This window comes from Dunckerocampus dactyliophorus, chromosome 2 (genome assembly GCF_027744805.1).
Source record: "Dunckerocampus dactyliophorus isolate RoL2022-P2 chromosome 2, RoL_Ddac_1.1, whole genome shotgun sequence".
Lineage (NCBI taxonomy): Eukaryota > Metazoa > Chordata > Actinopteri > Syngnathiformes > Syngnathidae > Dunckerocampus > Dunckerocampus dactyliophorus.
This window is the reverse complement of record NC_072820.1, coordinates 21,755,916-21,777,010: the sequence shown is the minus strand read 5'-3', so window position 1 is coordinate 21,777,010 and position 21,095 is coordinate 21,755,916. Positions and strand designations below refer to the sequence as shown.

The window sequence follows — 21,095 nt, the reverse complement described above, 5'->3', positions numbered from 1 at the left end:
TCTCAGTAACCTGCTGAACACCTCATGGTTTGAGGTTTAATTTGGACCCTGCGTCCGACACCTTTTTCACAGAAGTACAGATGACGTCTCAAGGAGCCTTTCCCTCGTTATACAGTAGTACCTCACATAACATAAACCTCCTTTTACGTAAATTCCACTGAACGTAAAGAATTTATGTAAAGTATTTGCATCGTATTACGGAAGAAATTCCATATAATGTAAAGCCGGTGCAATTAATGCCTCAAGTCGGTGCAAGTTCAGACTAACACTTGGTGACGCCTTGTGACGCTTCACGCTCTCATTGGCTGATTTTCAGGGCACCGCCTCCTCTCTCATATCATTGGCTGATTTTCGGGGCACCGCCTCTGTCTCATCTCATTGGTTGATTATCAGGGCACCGCATACGCTCTCATCTCATTGGCTGTGCAGCACGTTTGTGTGAGAGACAGGCTTCTCCCTTCAACTTCATCTTCGTAGTCGCCCTGGAACTAACTTAAACAATTAAGTTAAGTTACAAATTAAAATTTTGCACACAGCATTATCGTGTAGTGCGTGTGCGTTTGTCTGTGAGACCAGCTGACTCTTAGACTCTTTAAGGCTAGTCCTCCTCTTCCTTCCTGCCTCCACTTGTGTGCTCCTGATCAAGACATCTCGTGAACGGAAAGGTTGTTTTTCAGTTTTACTCATTTACAGTAATCTTATTTATTACCTTATTTTATATTGGAATGTTACTGTACTATCTTTATGCTAATGTTTTCTTATATTTTCTCACCATATTTGGTGGTATTTGAATATTTTGAAGTGTTAAAGGGGTGAGTTTAGGAAGATCTTGGAACGGATTAGGCTATTTACATGTATTTTACGCTTCCTATAACATAAAAACCCTATAACACAAAGGCTCTCGGAATGGATTATTTACGTTGTAGGGTCGTCTACTGTATATATATATAGAGAGAGAGTGAATTTGTGATTATATATTATTTTAACTATTATTTTAGATTTTATGTATTTCTGTATTTTATGCACATTTCATTCATTTTGTGCCCCACTGCTAGAAGGCTGCTGCCAAGGTGTCGTGTTGCCGATGGCCATGTTATATAATGTCGTCACAGCAGGAAGCATTAATAGACCACTTCCTGTGACCAAAGCACACTCAGAGGAGACAAGAAAGATGGCCGCCCTCCAACCCTCTCTGGCTGCCAGCTCGCTCGTTCCCAAAATGTGCCAACTTTTCTAACGCTTTGATCCCACGAGTGGAGCTCGACGTGGCATCCTGGCGCCGCCATCACTGGCCCGACTGGACCGGGAAGACCACAAGCTCTAATTAGTCTAATCGGAAGGTCCAGGTCATCCTTCAAAAAGGGACAAAAAGTTAATTAAAGGACTAAGTGATGACAAACAACAGACGTTTTCATGCAAAGATTTTATTTCTGAATGGGACTGCAGTATTGTACAACACAATGAAGTATTATCCTCATATTTATACATACAAAGATAAAAGGAAACAATGAATGATGTCTTTTTTTACTCTAAAAATAGCTTTTAAATACTTGGCATAGTTTGGTAAATTAAACTATGAAACACGTTTGTTTTGCACGTCGCTGCTGCTTCTTCTTGTTTTTTTTCCCTTTTTCAACTACCAAATGCAAATATACTTTATGAAAAAAAACAAAAACGTTTTCCCCCTTCGTCTCTCGCTTGCATTCCATGCAAGGAAGAAAAAAAGATGTACAAAAAAGCTTAAATCTCATATGAAAATAGAAAATATTACAAGTGTGCATAATCACTTCATGTTGCACGTCACCTGTCGTAGAAAAAGTCACATGACACGATGTTGCTATGTTCATGTGGACCTGCCATGCCAATTATTACGGGGGCTGTTTCACTTTCACTGTTTGGCCTTTGAAAATCACATCGCCTCACTTCCTGCTCTGAGAGATCACGTGACAGCCATGCTACAGCGCCCCCAGCTGGAGGGCCGGTGGGTTACAAGCGCGGATGAAAAAAAAACAAAAAAACAGTATAGTTTTGTTTATTTGGCTGCGGTGTGATGGGATGCTTGTTTTATTTTTTACTTTTTTTTTTTTAAATAAGGCGACATCGAAAATTTACAAGAAATGCTAAAAGACGCGACTCTGCCTTGCTAAAATGCTACAAGTGTAAAAAGGCTACATAACAGTGATGGATGACAAAGTCATACACGTCTGTTGTTGACAGGTCACAATGCCATGCTGGCAAAAAAAACACTAAACTCCTTTTTATACACACTTTTTAGCACACTTATGCTATTTTTTTTCTATAAGTTTATTTAAAAACTCTTATCTAAAAACCCTGTATGTTTTTAAAAAGTATACTATATCATTGCAAATATGCGTTGTTTTTTTACACCCAGCATTGCATTGTACCTTTTAGTGCAATACTCACAAAAAACTGCAGTACCCCCCCAGAAAGTGTGTGAATGCTGATAAAGGGAAAAGATACCCCCTAGTGGCTGTGAGCAGTACAAGGCATGACAGCAAAGAAATCTGATTGGACCATTTGTACGTTTCGGCATCATCGCTTAATTCTCCTTTGATGGTCCTTTGAAAACTACTTGAATGTTTCTTCATGGAAAAAATGATTAGACCACCCTTGTTTCTTCAGTTTATTGATCCATTTTAATGCCTGGCACAACTAAGGTACATTTGTTTGGACAAATATAATGATGATAAATAATTCATTTAATAAATCATTTAAGAGCTGATATCTATCAGCTTCCATGGTTTTCTTGATAACCAAAATCACTCAATTTCTTACATGAATAGCTATAACATTGCACTGCCAAAAACGTAACTCTTATGAGCTATTTTTGTTGTCATTGTTATATTTGTCCAAACAAAGGTACGTTTAGTTGTATCAGGCATTAAAATGAACAAGAAACTGAAGAAACAAGGGTGGTCTAATCATTTTTTCGTTGACTGTATTTTATTGTCTTTCACCATGTTGTGTATACATGTTTTTTGTTAACTGCTTTTTAGTTAGTTTAGTTAATTGCACAATAATAGCAATTAGTTAATTGCACAATAATAGCAATTAGGAAAATCCAGTGGAACCTCGGTTTTGTACGGCCCAGTTTTCGTATGATTCGTTTTTTGTTGGACATTTTTGTCAAAATTTTACTTTGATTTTCATACTGTTTCATTTTTTGTACATCAACAATAATTCGTCATATATCATTATTTTGCATTGTTTTCCGCATATAAAACTATATTTTCATGAACATGTATTTTTTGATACTTTGGGGTATCTGGAACAGATGAATTGTATTTACATTATTTTGGGTTAGGATTTAGGGGTTAGGAGTAAGCGTTAGAGTTAGATTAATTTTAAAAAATCATACAAAACATATAAAAACAAACAAATAACCAAAAAGCTACAAATATGCTACCGTCCAAAATAAATGAACTCTTTTAAGGTTTTGTTCCAAACTACAAAACAATTACACTGGAATAAATTCATAACAAAAACTGAGATATGGGATATGAGATCCATATTTAGAAATTGAATATTGTCGTAGTTAGAGCATAGAAAACTTAAATAAAGTTTTTAACATTATTAAAGCCCTCTGGACATGAAATAACACCCCTGTAGTCACCTTTACACTCATATTACCCAAAATAGTAGACATAATCAGAGGAAATAAGCCATTAAAGACAAAAATAAGACTTGTGCTCATGTGTGTTGATATAAATGTGTTCCCTAGGGTAGCTGAGTGGCGGGCAGACAGGAAGTGACGTCAGGGTTGAGTTGAGACTTAAGCTTTAGCTTGGTGTTACGGCCACAACAGTAGCCTGTTTTTTTATTATGGATTTTTATTTGGGATTATTTGCCTGTTGTGAGATAATTCAAACCTTCAATAAAAGCCTGTTGTTCCGAGCATCAAGTCTGGTGATTGTGTGCCTCACAGCACATTACAGTAACATTACTGACACCTAGTGAGCAGTGTAGAATACCGCATATCATCGTAACATCTTTGAATGTCTCTTCTGAATGCCTTATATTTGTATTTTACTTCGTTTAGCCATTTTTATGCTTGAAAATGCTTAATTTAGGCAAAGAAATATGTAACATTTGCTTCAATATGCATATTTTTCGACTAATAATAGGCCGTATTCAACCACAAAACAGCCTGATTTACTGATTAATATATTTTTGAAAAACGATGACAGAGTGAAGCTGCGAAACTTGAACCGCAAAGTGGTGAGGGACGACTGTGCTACTGTAATTTGCCATGTTAATATTCCCCCTAGTGGCTCAGAGTAGTAATTGCTATGATCCTGCAGCAACGCCATTATGACATCACTGAGTTGGTCTTTTTATGTTTTTGAAAAGGCCAAATATTTAACAATAAGCTAGTGATTCTCAGCATTCACACAATGCAAATATTATAGGAGTTGTCCAATGAAAGCATGTATCCTCAATTTTGTGAGGTTTTTATCTGGAAAAACGATAAATACAGTTTTCTTGTGTTTTGGATAAAAAGAAGAAACATTTGAAGATACATGCTTTTCCATGGACTACGTTGTAAACACAACAAAAAAAAAACAAAAAAACAAAAAAACAATTAGCCGTGTTTTTTTTTGCCAACAACAGAAGCGTTGAGCATGTGAGCTGGAAGACGAGATGAGGACGAGACACACGAATCACGGTTGAGACCAGAAATGTCACAAACAACCTCGACACCTGGCGGTCGGAGTGAAGGCAAGCCGTGGCGTCTATCCGCTCACACGTGTTTTAAATCATTAAAGCGCTAGAAAATTAAGTATACTCTCGATATGACTTGAATCTACTGACACGTGATACTTTCATTTGCATGGATAAATAAAACTTTATGGCTAAAATACAAAATACTTCTTAAAATATTTAAAATAGACTTTTTTTTTACATTACGCAAATGGATTGACAAGGTGATGACAGGAAAAATAAATACTCAGCAAAATGTCATCTCTGCAATGCATGAACATAGATCTATACCATGTAGAAGAAGTAAAGCAGCACCCCAAATACCCTGACACCACGTCCCTGTAGGATGGTCACATGACACATTAAGACAACGACTCCCCACAGGTAGCACTCAGCTTATTTATACAACAATATTGCTCTATCACTCGCTAGCGTGAGATAGAGTTGTCAACCTTTATTGCTTCCTGAAGGTACGTGGACGGGAGCTGGGTGGATGAGACAGATCAGGTAGGACCGACTTCACCTGAAAAGAAGGCAACCGGTGCACTGCGGAGCGGGTCAGTGGGCGGACGATCGCACGTTTAGCTTAACTTTTTTTACAAAAGCAACCAGATATCACGACTTAAAGAAAAGGCCAAGCGATCTTGAAAAGAAGAATCGAAACAGTTCTCGAGCCGAACACGGCGATTCTGAAACCACCACAGTCACAACCACGCAGTTTATTTTGGTGTCGTTTTTGAATACAGCAAATAATAACAAAACCCTCAAAATTATACGTACATTCATGATGTGCGGCTCGTCCGTAAACAAGGAGTGTATTCGCCTTATGCTAAGATGAGTTGCATAATGTCTGCCAATGAGAAAAAGCATCGGGAAGAGAAGAGGTCGCTACAAGAGGACTCACCAAGTTTGGTCAATGATGGGGGGGTTCAGGGCTGGCACCTCCCTTTGGCAGTGGAACAGCACTCTTAGAAGTCAAGCCGAGGGTGAGGGTGTACACAATGCTCTCGTCGGACAAGAAGGCCATTTCAGTGTCAAGATGAGATGAAGGCATTCTAGTTAGGCAGCCAGTTCACAGTGTTGCAGCGCTAAACCTCAAGATGGACACGATGGACGCAGTCTTTCTACACTGTCTCCGCTGGGAGGTTGGGGGTCATGGTGTTCTGAGAGGAAAATGATTAATTGTTATGCAAGAAAATGACTTGGATCATAGAAGAACTAATAGCTAATTAAAGCTGACTCTGAGTTGTCTGATTCGCTAATGATTCGTGGTCTATTTCAACTTTTGTAGTCATGCAAAGGCAAAGGACGAGGAGTAACTCCCGACCGGTCAACTGGTCAATTGGGTAAATTTCTGGCGTGTCTGACATTCGGTTTTGTCAGCTCATAACATCGTACGGTTCTCGCAAAGTTACAATTGGACTCCCTAATATTTTGTTGCAGTTGACGACAGTCGACGATCCAAATGCAGTCAAATCGGTATTGTGTGCGCGCTTTAGTTGTTAGTTCTAAAACTGTAATGTGTATGCCTATCTTTAATTGTATAGCTATCTAAAACTTGAAATAATTCTTCTCAAAAATGTTAAAGTCCAAACCTAGGAACAGATTGTGTTCGGGTTGCGAGGGTCCACTTAAATAGTCTTCTCAGAAGTAACTCAGTACAGATTTTCTAATATCCTTATCTTACCTGAGAGAAGACTTGTCATCTTGCTGTGCAGTTTCCACAGAGTCCTGCTGAGATTGGGTGATCTCCTCATTCTCCTTGCCTCTCTGAGAAGCATTGAGGAGATCCTCGGAGTCCTCACCCTCCCCATCTGCCTCCCCCTCCCCAGAGTCAGTACTCCTGATGCTGAGGCGCCTCATGCGATACATGACGTCCACCTCCCGCATTCTACCCAGGCGCTCCACGGCCACCCGGCCTGGAGAAATAGCTAGCTTATTCTGCAAAGCTTCAATTCGATCAGGGGGGGGCTTGCAATTCCTCTCCCCCTCCAAGCTAAGAGACAGCCTGCGGTCTAGCTTTGGGACGACTGAAAGTGGTAGTCGCTCAGGTGGAAACTCTGGCAACCCTGGGTGGTCTCGGCCTGGATGGGTCCATAGAACAAGTCTATGTTCTGGGACAGCAAATGGCCTCCTGTCTTGCTCCTGCTTGTCGTCAGACACTGTGTTGGTTTGAACCTCACATCCTTGTTCACCTTCACCTTCCAAACATTCTGATGTTTTTACTTCAAAGATTTCTTTCTGTGCCTTTTCTGACACAGCCTGTTCCTTTGCCAGCTCACCAGTCACTAACATAGAATGATCAATATTTTGTGCCTCTGCAGTTTTTTCAACCCCATCCAAATTGTCTTGTGTTGATGAATCCTGCTTCCTTGCATCAGTTCTCAAGTCGGATCCTGTCACATTTAAACTTGAGTTATGTGGTTCCTGATTCCTTGTCATCTCTGACGGACTTTCCACTGCAGCGCACTGTGGTGGACTTCCATTTGGATTGACTGAGCTATCCGAGCTGTTCTCCTCATGGAGTGGGGGCAACGGTCCTTGTCTCAACTGGTTCTCCATCTCTCGTTTGCAAATAGGACACTCCTCCTCCGTGTCAAGGTCTTGTGGAGGAGCTTGGTCGTTAGGATGTTCTGAGACTTTATTGGCTTCCCCTGAATCCCGAGACTGCCGCAAAGTCTGACATATGTCCTCGTAGTCAGGAGGACTCGTGAGTGTGGAGGCATCTTGCATGGGCTGTCTGTCCGCCCACGGCACCTCTGCTGCTGCGTTGCGCGTTGTTGGGCTAAAGTCGCAGAGTGGTGTCTCAATGGGTTCATCTGGTAGGTCCAGTTTCACCGTCCTGCCGTCATTGCTACGTCTACGCAAAAGATGCGGAACAACCCTGTATTCTCGAAAGCCTGACTCCCGAGGTGGCACAGGGAGCTCCTCCCTAAGCTGCTTGCTGAATGTAACTGACTTTGTTGCAGGCCTGGAGAAGGCGCTTTTGACTTCCCTGTAGTCTGGATCAACAGACCAGCTCACTGCGCTGCGCCTAAGGCTGCTGGGTTTGTTGAGAGGCTGGGATGTCAGCCGGATTTTGATACGCTCTGGGATTTCAACAGAACCACTGGGGACTTTATTGCTGGCAGCACCTAGTTCCAAGATGTCTTTATATGCCTCGTTGAGGTCCTCAATACACTTGTCAACACTGGGCTGTTTGCTGCTCTCTGGCTGCTGCTGCTGCTTCTGATCCTGGACTTCTCTCTGGATGGCCTCCAGCTCTTTGACAGCATCCCATGGTCGCTGGCTGGCTATCGGTTTCAGCAGGAACTCAGGAACTTCAAACACCTCCTGCCCACTGCTTGGTGCTGGTTTGGACTCTGCATTTCCTGAGGGTGGCACTGCTGGTGGCTGAGCTGTGCTCTTGTTCAGCTGGTTGGAGAAGGTGGTGGTTAGGGAGAAGGCGCTGTTGCTTGAAAGTTTTAGGCTCTTCACTCCCTTGATCGGGAAACTGAAGCCAGTGCCCACTGCACTGCCACCATCAGCATGGACTTCATTAGCAGCAGGGGTGGCATCTTCTTGTGCTTCCTTGTTTTCAGGGGCAGGTTTTTCAGCCTCTGGGCTAGTTTGTGTCTCTTGGTCGTGATACTGATTTGCAGGCCAGGATCCTGACAATTTCAACTCCTTGTAATGATTTATTTTAGGGGGTCTACAGGGTAATTTCTTGAACATTTTACTGCTTGCTCTGCTGCTGGTTTTGCTACTCGCTATGCTTCCAGTGAGTGCTTGCAGCTCGGCCTCAGCTGATGATGTGCTTTGGAGACTTTGGTTCGTCAAATGGCCAGTTTTGTTTTCACTGGGACTGTCAGCTGGGTCTGGTGACTTCTCATTATTGTTATTCTGATCACGGATTGTACCAGTGAGCTGAGGGGTCACAGGAACAGAAACCAAACAAAAAATAGTCTCACTCAGTCGCTTTTTTAGATTCTTGGACTTGTCCTTCTCTGGTGGTTCAGACTGTTCGACTTTCTTCACTTCTGCCACAGTTTCAGAGACAGCCTGGTCAGGAGGCTTGCATGGGGGAGGCGGTGGTTTACCCAGAATAGATGAAGGAAAAAACTGACTACGACTTTGTTCTGGACCGACACTCTCACTTTTTTTGTTCAGTCCCCTGTTGCACCATCGATTATTACTGTCACTTTCAGTAAGGGTTGCCGTTTTGCGACCGGTGTTCAGAGCTTGCCCCTGCTGGGGAGGAAAGGCACTATCATGTGTAGATTGTCCTAAATTCTTAACAGACGGAATCTCTTTGTTGATGTTGCGAATCTTGTCTGAGTCAGTTAGAGAATTTCCGCCGGGCCCTCCTGAGATTTGCTTCACTCGTGGTTCTTCTGCGGATAGTTGCCGAACTTGAGTTGGTTGCTCTTCATGCCCAGAAGGTACCTGCTTTCGATAGGATGCCCCACGATCTCCATAGTGTTCCAGCCATGAATCGCCTGTCTGCCTTGTTAGCCACCTTCCAGGATCTGAGCTGGGCTGCAAAGAATCTGCCCTCCACCTAAAGCTGACCATTTCATTGCGATTGATTGAAAGACTTCTTGGGGGTAGGGTTCTTTTATAAGAAGGAGGTGGGATGTACCCCGGGGGCTCCATACCAGTGAGAGAATGTTGTGCAAAATAGTCATGTCGCAGCTCCCCACCCCTTGAATAATAGATAGGCCTATCTTTCAACTTAAGACCCTGGTCTATAGCAAGCATCTCTGCGCTACCCCTAGTCTGCTGGTGAATCTCATAAGATGGAGGCTTTAAAGGCCTGCTGAACCTGGGCTTTGGTAAAAGTGCAACATGGCTGCTTGGCCCAGCATTCCTGCCCCACCGGTCCCTGCCAACAGCACCACTATATATATACCTACTATAGGGCCCAGAGAAAACAGTGCTGTTTAGCCTTGGTGGTCTGTCCGGTAGGCTTGGTCTAGATGGAATAAGCTCTCTGCTGTGTGTCCCATCGGGCGACAAAACTCTGGGGAGAGATTGAGACTTTGCTTTTGTTCTAGGGTGAAAAAAACCCTCAGGTGTCCTCAGGCGATAATGGTCTTGAGCCCACCTCTCCCCATCCCCATCTGACAACTGCCTCCCCAGGCCCACGGCGGGCCTCCACTCTTCTGTACCGAGGCTCTGACACTTCCGCTCCCCGGTCACCCTCAACTGACCAGGGGCATCTTGGTCCCTCAGCCAAGAAATTTCCTCCCAAAGCTGCTGCGCTTGCCTCTCTGCCCTGAGTTCCTCCGCTGCTATGAGGGCTTGTGGTCTCCATGCGCCTGCAGAAGCCCTCAGCTCCCTGCCGTCGGCATAGTCCAGGAGAATGCTGAAGTCTTGGCCTCGTCTCCGCCAGTATGAAATGTCCCGCTCTTCATGACTTAGCGGCTCTGAGTAGGTCAAACTTGGGACATCGTAGAAACTGCAAAGACAGGAAAGATCAGTCTGTATGACTTCATTTGCAAGTGTAGATGTAGGTTTTCAGTGATGCTGGGTTGGCTTTACAACCAACTTCTGTGCATTCTGCGGTTCCTGGTTCTGGTCTTACATTTTGTTAGCTGCTAAGCTCCACTATTGTATGTCCTGCTAGACAAGGTGTCGGAAACCTTTACTATCAAAAGCGCCATTTTGCCCCCTCGCTCACTAAAGAAAAATAGTCTGGAACCATCAAACATCAGCTTAAAACAACATCTTATAAACCTTTAAAAGTTTGAATCTTGCTTAATTTTACTAGTTATAAAAACAGAATACAACAAATACTGTAGAAGTGCAGTGTGCATGTGTAATGGATGCCAACTAGTAGGGTTGCGATAATATCGTTTTGGTTAAACCTCACTACCTGACGCCTGAAGAAATGTGAAGCACAGTGAATGACACAGTGAAAGCCTGTTTCTTATCGCTCACTTGCTCACTCAGCAGCTATGGCCAGCGACGCCGGTAAGCGACGCGCTCACATCCAGAGCGAATTACGAGTCTCCCACGGTTTTGACTGGCTGTCAGATTTGGTGGGAATTTGGGGGTATCAAAGTAATTCGGAGGAGAAAAATCGGCCGGTGTTGATCAAGTATTCTTGCTAGTACCGGATCTTGCTAGTATCGGAGATAAACCTACATAAATGTCTTCGTAAACTAATGTAAACTTACCTGTTAAATTTACTCTGGCGCCAACAAGTTCCCATTCCGCTGCTTTTTCTTTATATTTTAAATTATAGAGTATAACTTACATTTAGCAATAGTTATCTTATCAATAGGGTCATTGTAAGGGCAAGAGAGGTGCTGAGAAGAAGGGTCAACGGAAGTGTTCTACTAGATTTACAGTACTACGAGCAAAGTTTTCCATCTGACTTTATATCACCAGCCAAATTAGAAGCAAGCAGACGTTAAAAAAAAACACTGGCAGTGGCCGACGTAACACGATCCGTTTACAGCTCTGTCTTGTCAAATGCACCGCATACGTAACGAAACAAGGCATGGCTTCTCTCTCTGGCTGTAACGAGTCTGTCTAGGGAGGGGCGGTCACTGTGTGTGATTGGCCAATCACAGAGCGTGAAGAGTGAATACATAAGCAGTTACCCAGTGAGGTTTTTCCTTCATCACAATTACAGAAAATGGCGAGCTGTAATCGTTTCATGCTTGTACTCGGCAAAAATGCATTATCCGTAACGGATACTCATCTACAACGGGTATCCGGCTCATCCCTATCAAGCATATATGTAACCCAGCATCTGTGGCAGAGAAGACAAAGGAATCTGTCCTTGGAGAATTAAACACTTGTTTCTTTTGAGATGTTTCTTTTTGGGGGATATACTGATGGTTAATTTAATGCAGGGGGAAAAGAAGTGTCTGTTAAGTATCAACCAACGCAGGCAGGCAAACAAAGCTCCCCCCTCCTCGCACTCATCCAATCACCAGTCAGAACTCAGCCAGGATGCATTCATGGTCTCACAGAAAGTCAGATATTTTTAACTCTTTTCAAAAATGCACATTTTCCCCACTCAGGTGTTAAAAAAATATTTGAGCATTTCGAAGGGAGTCACAACAAAGAGACTGAAGAGCCGCATGCGACCCCTGAGTTAGACAAAGTCACGTGTGCCGACGTCTAGTTCTGAAAAGGTTAAAAAAAAAAAAAAAACGCTCTCAGGAAGAAAAGAAGACAGCTGATTTTAAAAGAGAACTTCAGTGATGTCAATGTGTTCCATAAAATGTCACTCTTTCATGGCCTTATGGGTCTAATTGGACAACCAATGGTTAAAAGGTTATCTGCTATTGGAACACTTTTTCAGACTCATCATGTCTAAACAATCAGTAGATAAATCAAACTGTCAGCCAATATGCTTACATTTGACCGATAGCCCTCCACAAAGCATTGATCTGTATAGTATACATACATGCAAGCTTCACGTGTCCAGCAAGCAGCAGCTTTGGGACACATCAACATACAGTAAACAAAAGTGCTGCAGTCAGCCGCTCTGGCGTCCCTTAAAGACATGGTGAAATTGTGATGCTTGTGCAATATGATCTGCATTTTAAATTGTGCTGACCTTATCGTGAAGGCTGGTCAATGAAACAGCAGCAGTAGTGCAAGTCTGGGAAAAGCCCATACCTGTCAACGTTTGCATGTGAAAATAGGGGACACTGTCTGGAAAAGAAAGGAAAAGGAAAATTCAGGGAAAATAAAGGAAAATTCTCCTCCCTGACTCAAGAAAAAAGTGGATACTATCGCCGTTGTCATCTACAGTGGGGGAAAAGTTTTTTTTTAATGGAAGTTAAAATACAAGAAATTTACAGGAAACGAGATGGCGACGGGAAAGGGCAAAATATGGGAATTTCCCAGGAAAATGGGAGGATTGACAGGTATGAAAGCCACTCTATTTGTATTTGTTTTAACTACTTTATCAACTACTCTATTGACCAATTAATCAGATGTTCTTTTTACATATATTTTTCACGAGATGCAAGAATCTCTGAATGTTCTATACACCTGTTTCCATACCTATGTCGTATTGAGCTGTCCCGAATTGAGGTCTGCGTCGATGTACAGTCGCTCAACGAGCGCTAACTCTAACCCATAGCTCACGTCATGTTGGTCTTTAGACAGATAACAAGTTGAGAGTGAATCAACACTTCCTCTGCGGGTTGCAGCCAAGTGCTGCCCTCCTTTTTTTTGCGTCAAGACGTGATAACTCAACAATTAATTCCACATTATTAACAGAATTTATAACAAGTAATCAAATGGTATGCTCCTCTTTAGTTTTAAGACATTCAAATTGGAAAATGATGTTCGACATTCATTTTTATACTGAAGACATCTTAAATTTTTAATTAACTTTAAAAAACCTGCAAATTGTACATATCTGCCAATGTTGTTAAGCAACCTGTGATTTAGCAATTAGACGGGAAAGTACAACTGGGCCTTGGAAATGAAGACGTACAGTCTACAGTCTACCTGTACTAAGATAATAATGTTCAGTCAGAGAGCTCTTCATTTAACAATGTGTTAAACAATATTATTGCAGTTTGTACCCAGAACTGTCCCTAATATTTTGACTTTCTCGTGCAGAAAAACAAAAGTATTAGAGACAGCTCACAGTATAATGTAGTGTAGACTAATGAAAGAAAGTATATTTTAGAGATTTATCACTATCACTAAAATAATAATGATTGCAAACGTAGTTCAGGCTACAATAATTAAAAGTGTGAATTTATAATGATGTCAGTGAGTCACCGTTAAAACCACGATCATAGTTACCATCAAAACTAATCACACATGTATAAATATCCATAGGAAGTAAATGAATGTGCAGCGTGTGTGTGTGAGTCACTAGCAGCATATGCTAGTGTATGGCTGAGGGGGGAGCTGTGCACACTTGCCCAGCAACATGCTGACATCACAGAGCACGTGCTGGGTGGGATTCAGTGTGCCAGTGTTTACAGTGGAGTGACTCGGCGCCCGTCTTCAGGCACGTTCCGTCCTCCTCGCTTCTTTTATTCTTGCCGAATGCTGCTGTTTACATCCGCCTGCCTTGCAGTGAGGGAGGGGCGGGGGCACGAGGTAACTGTGTGCACGCCAATGCATCAACTTGTATGCAAAAGGCACCTTTCACCATTCCTCAGAAGGCCAGCCTCAGCCATGCTGCTGCAACCACTGCAGCTCAGGAAGGGGGGGGGACCTGCAGTGCAGACTCACTTTTGCATGCAATCCTGATGGGGGCCCAGCCAGCAGAGGAGAAAAGGGAGGGTGTAAGTGTGGGGTGGGGGGGAATAAACACTCACCCACTATCTGTAGCCAGAGAATCACCCAGGGGCTGAGCGTCGCCTAGGATACCGACGCAGGCCTCCTTTCTCCTCCTGTCGCCGCCCTCGTTGTCCACGCCGTGGTAACCCTTCAGCGGCGCTGGCCTGCTGTTGTACATCCCGCCGGCCACCGAGGCCCCGCGCTCCGTCTCGTAGCCGTTGAGCGCCCCCCGTCCCACCGCCCTGTTGTCCAGCAGCTCGCGCTGGCAATCGGTGGGCCGCTTGTCGTAAGGCGTGGCCGACGGGGGGCCGGTCCTGGCCAGCTTGTATCCGTGCGAGATGAGCAGGTCCTCCACGCTGTACATAGTGGCTCACGTCTGGGCGGGAGGGCAAAGGTGGGTGTGTTGCCTTATGCGCAAAGCTGCTCAGCACAGGCCATCACTTTGGGGGCACAGAAAGACAGGGTCAAGAACACAATTAGCAACTATATGATGAACTACGAGTCCTCATGGTTGGTCTTGGTTTTCATACGTTATTGCATGTAACAAACTAGTCCGTTTGCTCTGTACTGTATCTTTCCATGAAATCACCCAAACAAAGCACCGTACGTGTTTCTGAGTCACTGTCCGTGCATTTTTTATTGAGTGCGACCACTAAATAACCCGCCATGAGGCCAAAGAAAACATTTCGATCTTGCCAGGGGGGGAGATTTTTTTTTTTTTGCATTTGGGAAGTCATCAAAAATTTCATCCATTCCTCATTTATAATTATTTCCCAATGTTTAGTGCATGTAAAACTATATTTATTCTCCATGAAATGTATTTTTTGTTCAGATTTGTGAGTGTCTGGAACAGATTAATTGGATATCCTGTCATGTTCTGCTGTGCGCCGCACGGTGGCCGAGTGGTTAGCATGTTGGCCACACAGTCAGAAGATCGGGAAGACCTGGGTGTGGGTTTTCTCCGGGTACTCCGGTTTCCTCCCACATTCCAAAAACATGCATGTTAGGTTAATTGGCGACTCTAAATTGTTAAATTATGAATGTGAGCCTGAATGATGATTTGTCTATATGGCGACCAGTACTGGGTGTACTCCGCCTCTCGCTCGAAGTCAACTTGGATAGGCTCCAGCATAGCCCCGCGACCCTAATAAGCGGCATAGAAAATGGATGGATGTGCTGCCTTGCTGCCGCCTGTCTGCTGTTTGTTGCAGTGCACTGCAACCAGGACCAGCCTTGCTCTCCGTGCAACCATTCCTCGTGTTCCTCTCTGGTAATTTTGAGCCTTTTTGCCAACTTTTTTTTTTCCTGTTTGGCTACTTCCAGTAGCGTAGTGTGTGTTTTTGCGACAGTATTAGCGTCTCACCTGCTAGTTTTTCAGCAGCGTTTTTTGTTCCTTGCTACTGCTAGTGTTTTTCTCCTGCTGGCATTTCCAGCAGTGTTTTTTGTTTTCGTTTTTGTGTGGCTCCGCCCAGTATTTGTTGGACTGCTATATTTTTCTTTGTTAAACCTTTACTCCCTTGTTGGACTATTTATGTATTAAACTTTTGTTCTACACCTTGCCTCTTGTCCTCTGCATTTTTGGATCCAAACGCTGGCTTACACCAATTGTGACACTTCCATTATTTCTTATGGGAAAAATTGCCTCTATTTTCGTACCTTTCTGTTTTCATCAAACCTTTTGGAATGAATTAATGCTAAAAACCGAGGTACCACTTCCCAATGGTTTTGTTACTTCCGCTTGCCATCATAGTTAAGGCTGAGAATCAACAGCTTATTAGATTGTCACAAAACTTTGTGGAGGGGCGGTGCCCGGGCAAGAGGAACACTCACTACATTTTGGTGCAGTACCAGATAAAGGTGTTGATGCGGAATCTTTCTTACGCTTCTGTTAACAGTACAAATTCTGATATTTTCCAGTAAAATCTGCTTTTTGTCTTACTTCCAACACTGTTTTCTTTTCAGCGCTCTTTGTTTGCGTGGTGTTGTGCAGGATTACACAAAAACTACAAGACTAATTTCCACAACACCTTCCAGGATTAGTTTTTGTCCAACTTTAACATTTTGTATTTTCTTCTACTTTTCTTAAGGCGATGGTTATCCATTTATTTTGTTACTTTATCACCTGCAATACTGATTTTAAGTCATGTTTGTGTGTAAACTTTTGTCAACCCCAAACTTTGAGTAGTACTTTGAGTGCAACCATTCACCTAAGAGATCCAAATGTTTACTTATTTGTTTGTGTAGGCTGACGCAAAAACTATTTGTATTTGCAAAACGTCAATCAAAACAAAAAGGAAAAGAAATATGTTTAGAACAACAAATAAACTTTCTCCTGTTGCTTCTTTTGGTGGTGTTTTTAATGTCACAAGACCGACCCACAGACCCGCATTAAGATGGGAGAGGGGACCACAGCAGCGGCTGGTGCTCATTGAGAAGACCAGTACGTGCTTTCATTTCATTTTTATTTACTTTATTATTTTATCTAGTGCTAATTTAAATGCATTGCTCTTATCTGATGTACTAGTTTTTGTTGTTTTAATTGGAACTGCTAAAGTTAAAAAGAGTTTTTACTATTTATTGTTTTTATAATGTTGTGCAGCACTTTGGAGTGTGTCTTTGTTTGTAAATGTGCTGTAGAAACACAATGGATCAGATTTCTTCACTAGATTTGTGGCTCGTCCCTTTTTTGAAGCTATCTGGAGGGGTCTCATTACTCAATAAATATAGCGACAAAGTTGATAAGCTGGCAACACTGATCCCTCCTGCCACGTCTTCTTATTTCTTGGCAGACCAGATGCATTATGTGTTTGATGCATAATGTGTTTATGAGTGCGGGCAAACAGGTAGCGACAAATCTATTTGTCGCAGGCCGTGTGCATCCGCTTAAAAGTAAAGATTTTTACTTTAGTGAACAATTTTAAGATTGTTTTTAACCATTTTCCTGCATTTCTCAAATTTTTTTCCCATTATTCCTTCTTTCCTTGACAACACGTGAGCGTTGCGGAAAGCCTGCGGCTGGCTTGGTTGTCATGGCTACCAGAACAAGAAGTGTCGGTCTGAATTTGCTAAAATCACAGATTCAAACACATTGAAAGTGGACCTGGTACAAACCCCTGAGGAACACCATTTATCTTCTCATTTGTATAGGAAAAAACAACAGATGCTATTTTTGGATTTCTCATTTGATCACCATACCACTTAATAATTTGTCTTTCTTTCTGTTTATTTTTGCTCAGCACAAAGGGCTTGTTGGTGAGGTCGGACCACACACACACACACACACACACACACACACACACTCACACACATCATCTTGGAGCTTTCTTTACATGTGTCAAGACAAGGACACTCAGCATTTATCTTTGTGTCATATCTGCAGCCATTCAATGTCATTCGGACAACTTTTATGATGCGATTAAAAGTGATTCAGCTGCTCATTTGCAGTTGAAAGGTCAATATGATGAAATGCTTTGTATATATATTGGTATTTGATGTTACATCCTATACAGCACATACTGTATGTGGTTGCATATTTACAGTATGTATCATTTAGCTGCTTGATCGGGACACAAAATGACAGGGTTTGGTCGATTAATGAACTGTTTGGAGGACGCAAAGACCGCCGCTAAGCGAACCATCATAAATGCGTGCCGCATGTACTGCATAAGTCTGCATTTAATAGTCATTAAAGGAAAACTGCTCTTTTTGGGAATTTTTGCCCATCATCCAAAATCCTTATGTGAGACATGAACACATATGTCTTTCTCGTTTCTGTGCATTCTAAAGATATCAAAACAGATAAAAAAAGACAGCTCATTACGACACGTAATGTGAAACACTTATTCCGCCTATAAAGCTCTCTGAAAAGGCCTCCAAAAAGCGCCAACAACGCTACATTTATATATAATGTGTAAGCTACAGTGTCATTCTTCTTCTTATTATTAACATTGTTGTGCTGATCGAACTACGTTACTGGCGCATTGACACTTCGCCACACCACACCCACAAGCTACTAGACTACTAGCGACTAGCTTCACCATACACTCGCCCGCAGTGCGTCAGCACCGCGCTCACTGTGCCTCGGACCACTACCAAAAGGCAAGGCTACATATTCAAGATGCCGCCACTGCTGCTCTGTTTTTATTTTTGAGTTTGTAAAAGTTAAAGCGAGGCATAGGCGTTCGTTTCTATGCTGCTATGTGAAATCAATGCACCAAGGAAGGATGTTTGGGTAATGCTTATAAATGACCAAAATATGCAAAATACTGTAAGTATTACATGTTATCATGACTGTACCTGCTACAAGGTCACAGGATGTATATAAAGCCATAAAACCTCGTTGGAGGTTTTTGGAGGTGTTTTAATAGCAGTCTTTGTAGATGTGTCCCATTACATGCACTACTGAGCTGTCTCTTTTTATCTGTTTTTATATCCTTAGAACGCACAGAAAAGAGAAAGACATGTGTGAACCATGCCTTTATCCAGATTTGCACCGAGGTTTAACGATATTTTATGGAGATTGGTTTGGCTGTTTTTGGCATAATAACAAGTGAAAATGAAATGCTAACCTCCTTGGCAGAGGTAAAACAGTGGTAATTTGCTGAATGAAGCAGCAGATTTCAACAAATTATTTGTTTTAGTCAAACAGCCTAAAATATCACCCGAAAGTCAAGCTGCATGAGTAAGAACTTTTCTTTCACTGTGTCATCAACAATGAGACATTTGTGTGACTAACACAACAACTTGATCCAGTTTCTTATTAATTTCTTAATTTCTCTCCTGTCACTTTAATCTCAGGGCGACCTTAACGTTTATCACCGCAAACTTAACCTAAATTGCATTGTGGGAGTTTTTTAGGAAGGACTCACCATTAGCTTTAATTGTAGCATTCCACATGGGACTACAGTGGGCCCGCTCACTCGTCGAAAATGCCCCTGATGTCGTACAGTATGGAATTTGGAACATTTTGGGGTAAAATAGGCCTATAAAATCTGTCATACACAAGATTGTCATGTGTGGTGTACCACCTCAGCAAGGGGCTGTTCTGAGGAAAAAAAATCCAGACAGGAAGTTGCGTGATGCAACTCAAAGCAGTGAAACACACGTTAACTCTCAATTATTTTCTGTCATGCCCTCCCTACGGGACAGACATTTATTTATCTGTACACCTGTCAACCTTGAAGACATTTTACGAGTATCGTTCCCCCTGCCTCTCATGCCACCTCGACACCTCGCAGCGTCCCCCCAGAGAGCGGGGGGCCCGCCCCACTGTTTGAGAAGCACAGACTTACACTATTAACACTGCTTCACTTATTTTTACACTTGTACGACACTTAAGGACGTTAAAACTGCCTACACGCTTATTAAAGCTTGTATGATGGACACAGCTTGACACAGGAGCAGACAATTTCTATTTCTATTGTTTCCAATGAGGAAGAAATTGAATATGAGCAAACTGGAGGTTGAGCATATGCCTGGTACGGAAAGCGCTAGACCTTAGAGGTTCCACTGTACAGCTTGCAGCAGATAATCTCCTCCTTTAAGAACAGCATTTTTTAAAAAAAGTGGTTCATTCAACTTCAAAAATGAGCGTCACTGCTTCTTGACGTATGACTAGTACCTGTATTTATGCACCACAAAGTCATCTTAAAATTCAACCTTTTTTTTTTTTTACCAGAAGGCGGCAAAAAAGGAATTGGGCACGCAAGGTCATGACTTCAAAACAGTGCAGCCTTTTTTTGCATAGCAACAGCAAATATGCGATTGTTTACTGAGACAAAGTTACATTTTTTTGTAATACGCGCATATCAAACCCCTTGCATCATAAAAGTTCTGCATGCATCTTGAGGCAGGACTTAACTTCCAAACAAAACCACTTTTACCCATCCACCTGCATCTTTACCTAGTATCACACACATGCTCTTCATCCAAACTCAGTGCATCCTCCTCCTCCTCCTGCAGCCATATGAATGAATGATGCAGGTGAAAGACATCTGTGTTATCATAACAAACGTCCATCAATAAAACATCCGTGCGCTTGTCAGCCAGTGCAGGACCGTGCCTGCTGGGGGGGCACTGCAATATGGCACATCAGCCTGCCTATACCTGCTCCACCCGCCCTGGAGACAGCTCCACCTGACACTTTAACTTGCACATGCAGCCATGCTGGGACCAACCCTGCACACAAAAAAAATCATCAAAATCGTAATAATGATGAGGAGGAGGATGAAGAGTCGCTCTGCATGCAGGGGAGCCTCACCCCGAGCGGCATCAACGCCCGCTGAGGTGCGCGCACGTTGCCGCTTGCAGATGCGCTAAACTGGGAGTGTTTACCGAGAAACCTGGCCAGCCGTGCACACGCGCACACGCACACATGCATGCATAGCAACCCCTCCCTAGAAACCAGTGGACATGCAAGCTACTCATGGCTGCAAAGACCAAACCACAGAAAAAAGGAGAATAAAATGTTAAATGTGACGACGCAGACGTTACCTGGCAAGAAGCGTGGCGCGGCCGCTGCGGTTGCTGCTGCTCATAGCGGGAGAGCACGGCACACGGCGCCGAGCCTGAGCCGAGCATGCCGATTGGTAGGCGGGGACGCGCCGGTTGCTGGCTGCCTTGGACTGGGCTCCTCTCAACACCGATGAGGCGGGGTGGGCTCCTCGCTGTCAGCACAATGGTTTCTTCCAGACCCGCTTAACTTGGACACCTTTTTTATACTTGTCCACACTCTCATATTGCAACAATATTGATTCATATTATGATTATCTGCCATTTTCACTCACTTCTGAAGCTTTTAAAAGTAAACAGAAATAGGAGCACTTCATTGGGTACACCATAAGTAATGCAAGACCCGTGCATGTGCATATAGAAACCAGACAACAAATTACATGGTTGTAGATGGCAAAAATGTATCCTGCTGGACATGTGGGTTTTTCTTCATGCATTACAGAAGCGGATGAAATTTTGCTTTTGCAAATATTAAAGGGACTGTATGTAACACAGTGGTGTACAGTCAGGGCCAGCAAAGCCTTCTATGCTGGCCTAAACATGATCAGAATCACTGACCCACGTACATTTACAATTCCAATTATATTGTTTGTTCCATGAAATTGTATCAT

General features: G+C 42.8%; 1 protein-coding gene across 2 annotated transcripts; it reads right to left on the bottom strand.

Moving 5' to 3' along the window:
* Window positions 1-1,207: 1,207 nt before the first annotated feature.
* On the bottom strand, window positions 1,208-20,584 carry LOC129177759 (junctional cadherin 5-associated protein). 2 transcript variants are annotated; one of them, XM_054769206.1, is made up of 4 exons: window positions 20,467-20,584; window positions 14,013-14,414; window positions 6,410-10,162; window positions 1,208-5,885 (listed from the first exon to the last, which is right to left on the bottom strand). In XM_054769206.1, exons 2-4 carry the CDS (start codon window positions 14,336-14,338, stop codon window positions 5,876-5,878), a joined length of 4,089 nt encoding a protein of 1,362 aa, XP_054625181.1. In that variant the 5' UTR covers window positions 14,339-14,414; window positions 20,467-20,584; the 3' UTR covers window positions 1,208-5,875. The 2 variants fall into 2 exon arrangements, with proteins under 2 accessions (XP_054625181.1, XP_054625183.1); XM_054769208.1 differs by having other exon boundaries at window positions 20,462-20,526.
* Between the last annotated feature and the right edge of the window lie 511 nt (window positions 20,585-21,095).

Excerpts from the sequence above, each read along its gene's own strand:
- LOC129177759 (XM_054769206.1), bottom strand. The coding sequence starts at position 14,338 with ATGTACAGCGTGGAGGACCTGCTCATCTCGCACGGATACAAGCTGGCC. Across the intron at positions 10,163-14,012 it reads TCTCTGGCTACAGATAGTGG|TTTCTACGATGTCCCAAGTT; the intron begins GTGAGTGTTTAT and ends CTGTCTTTGCAG.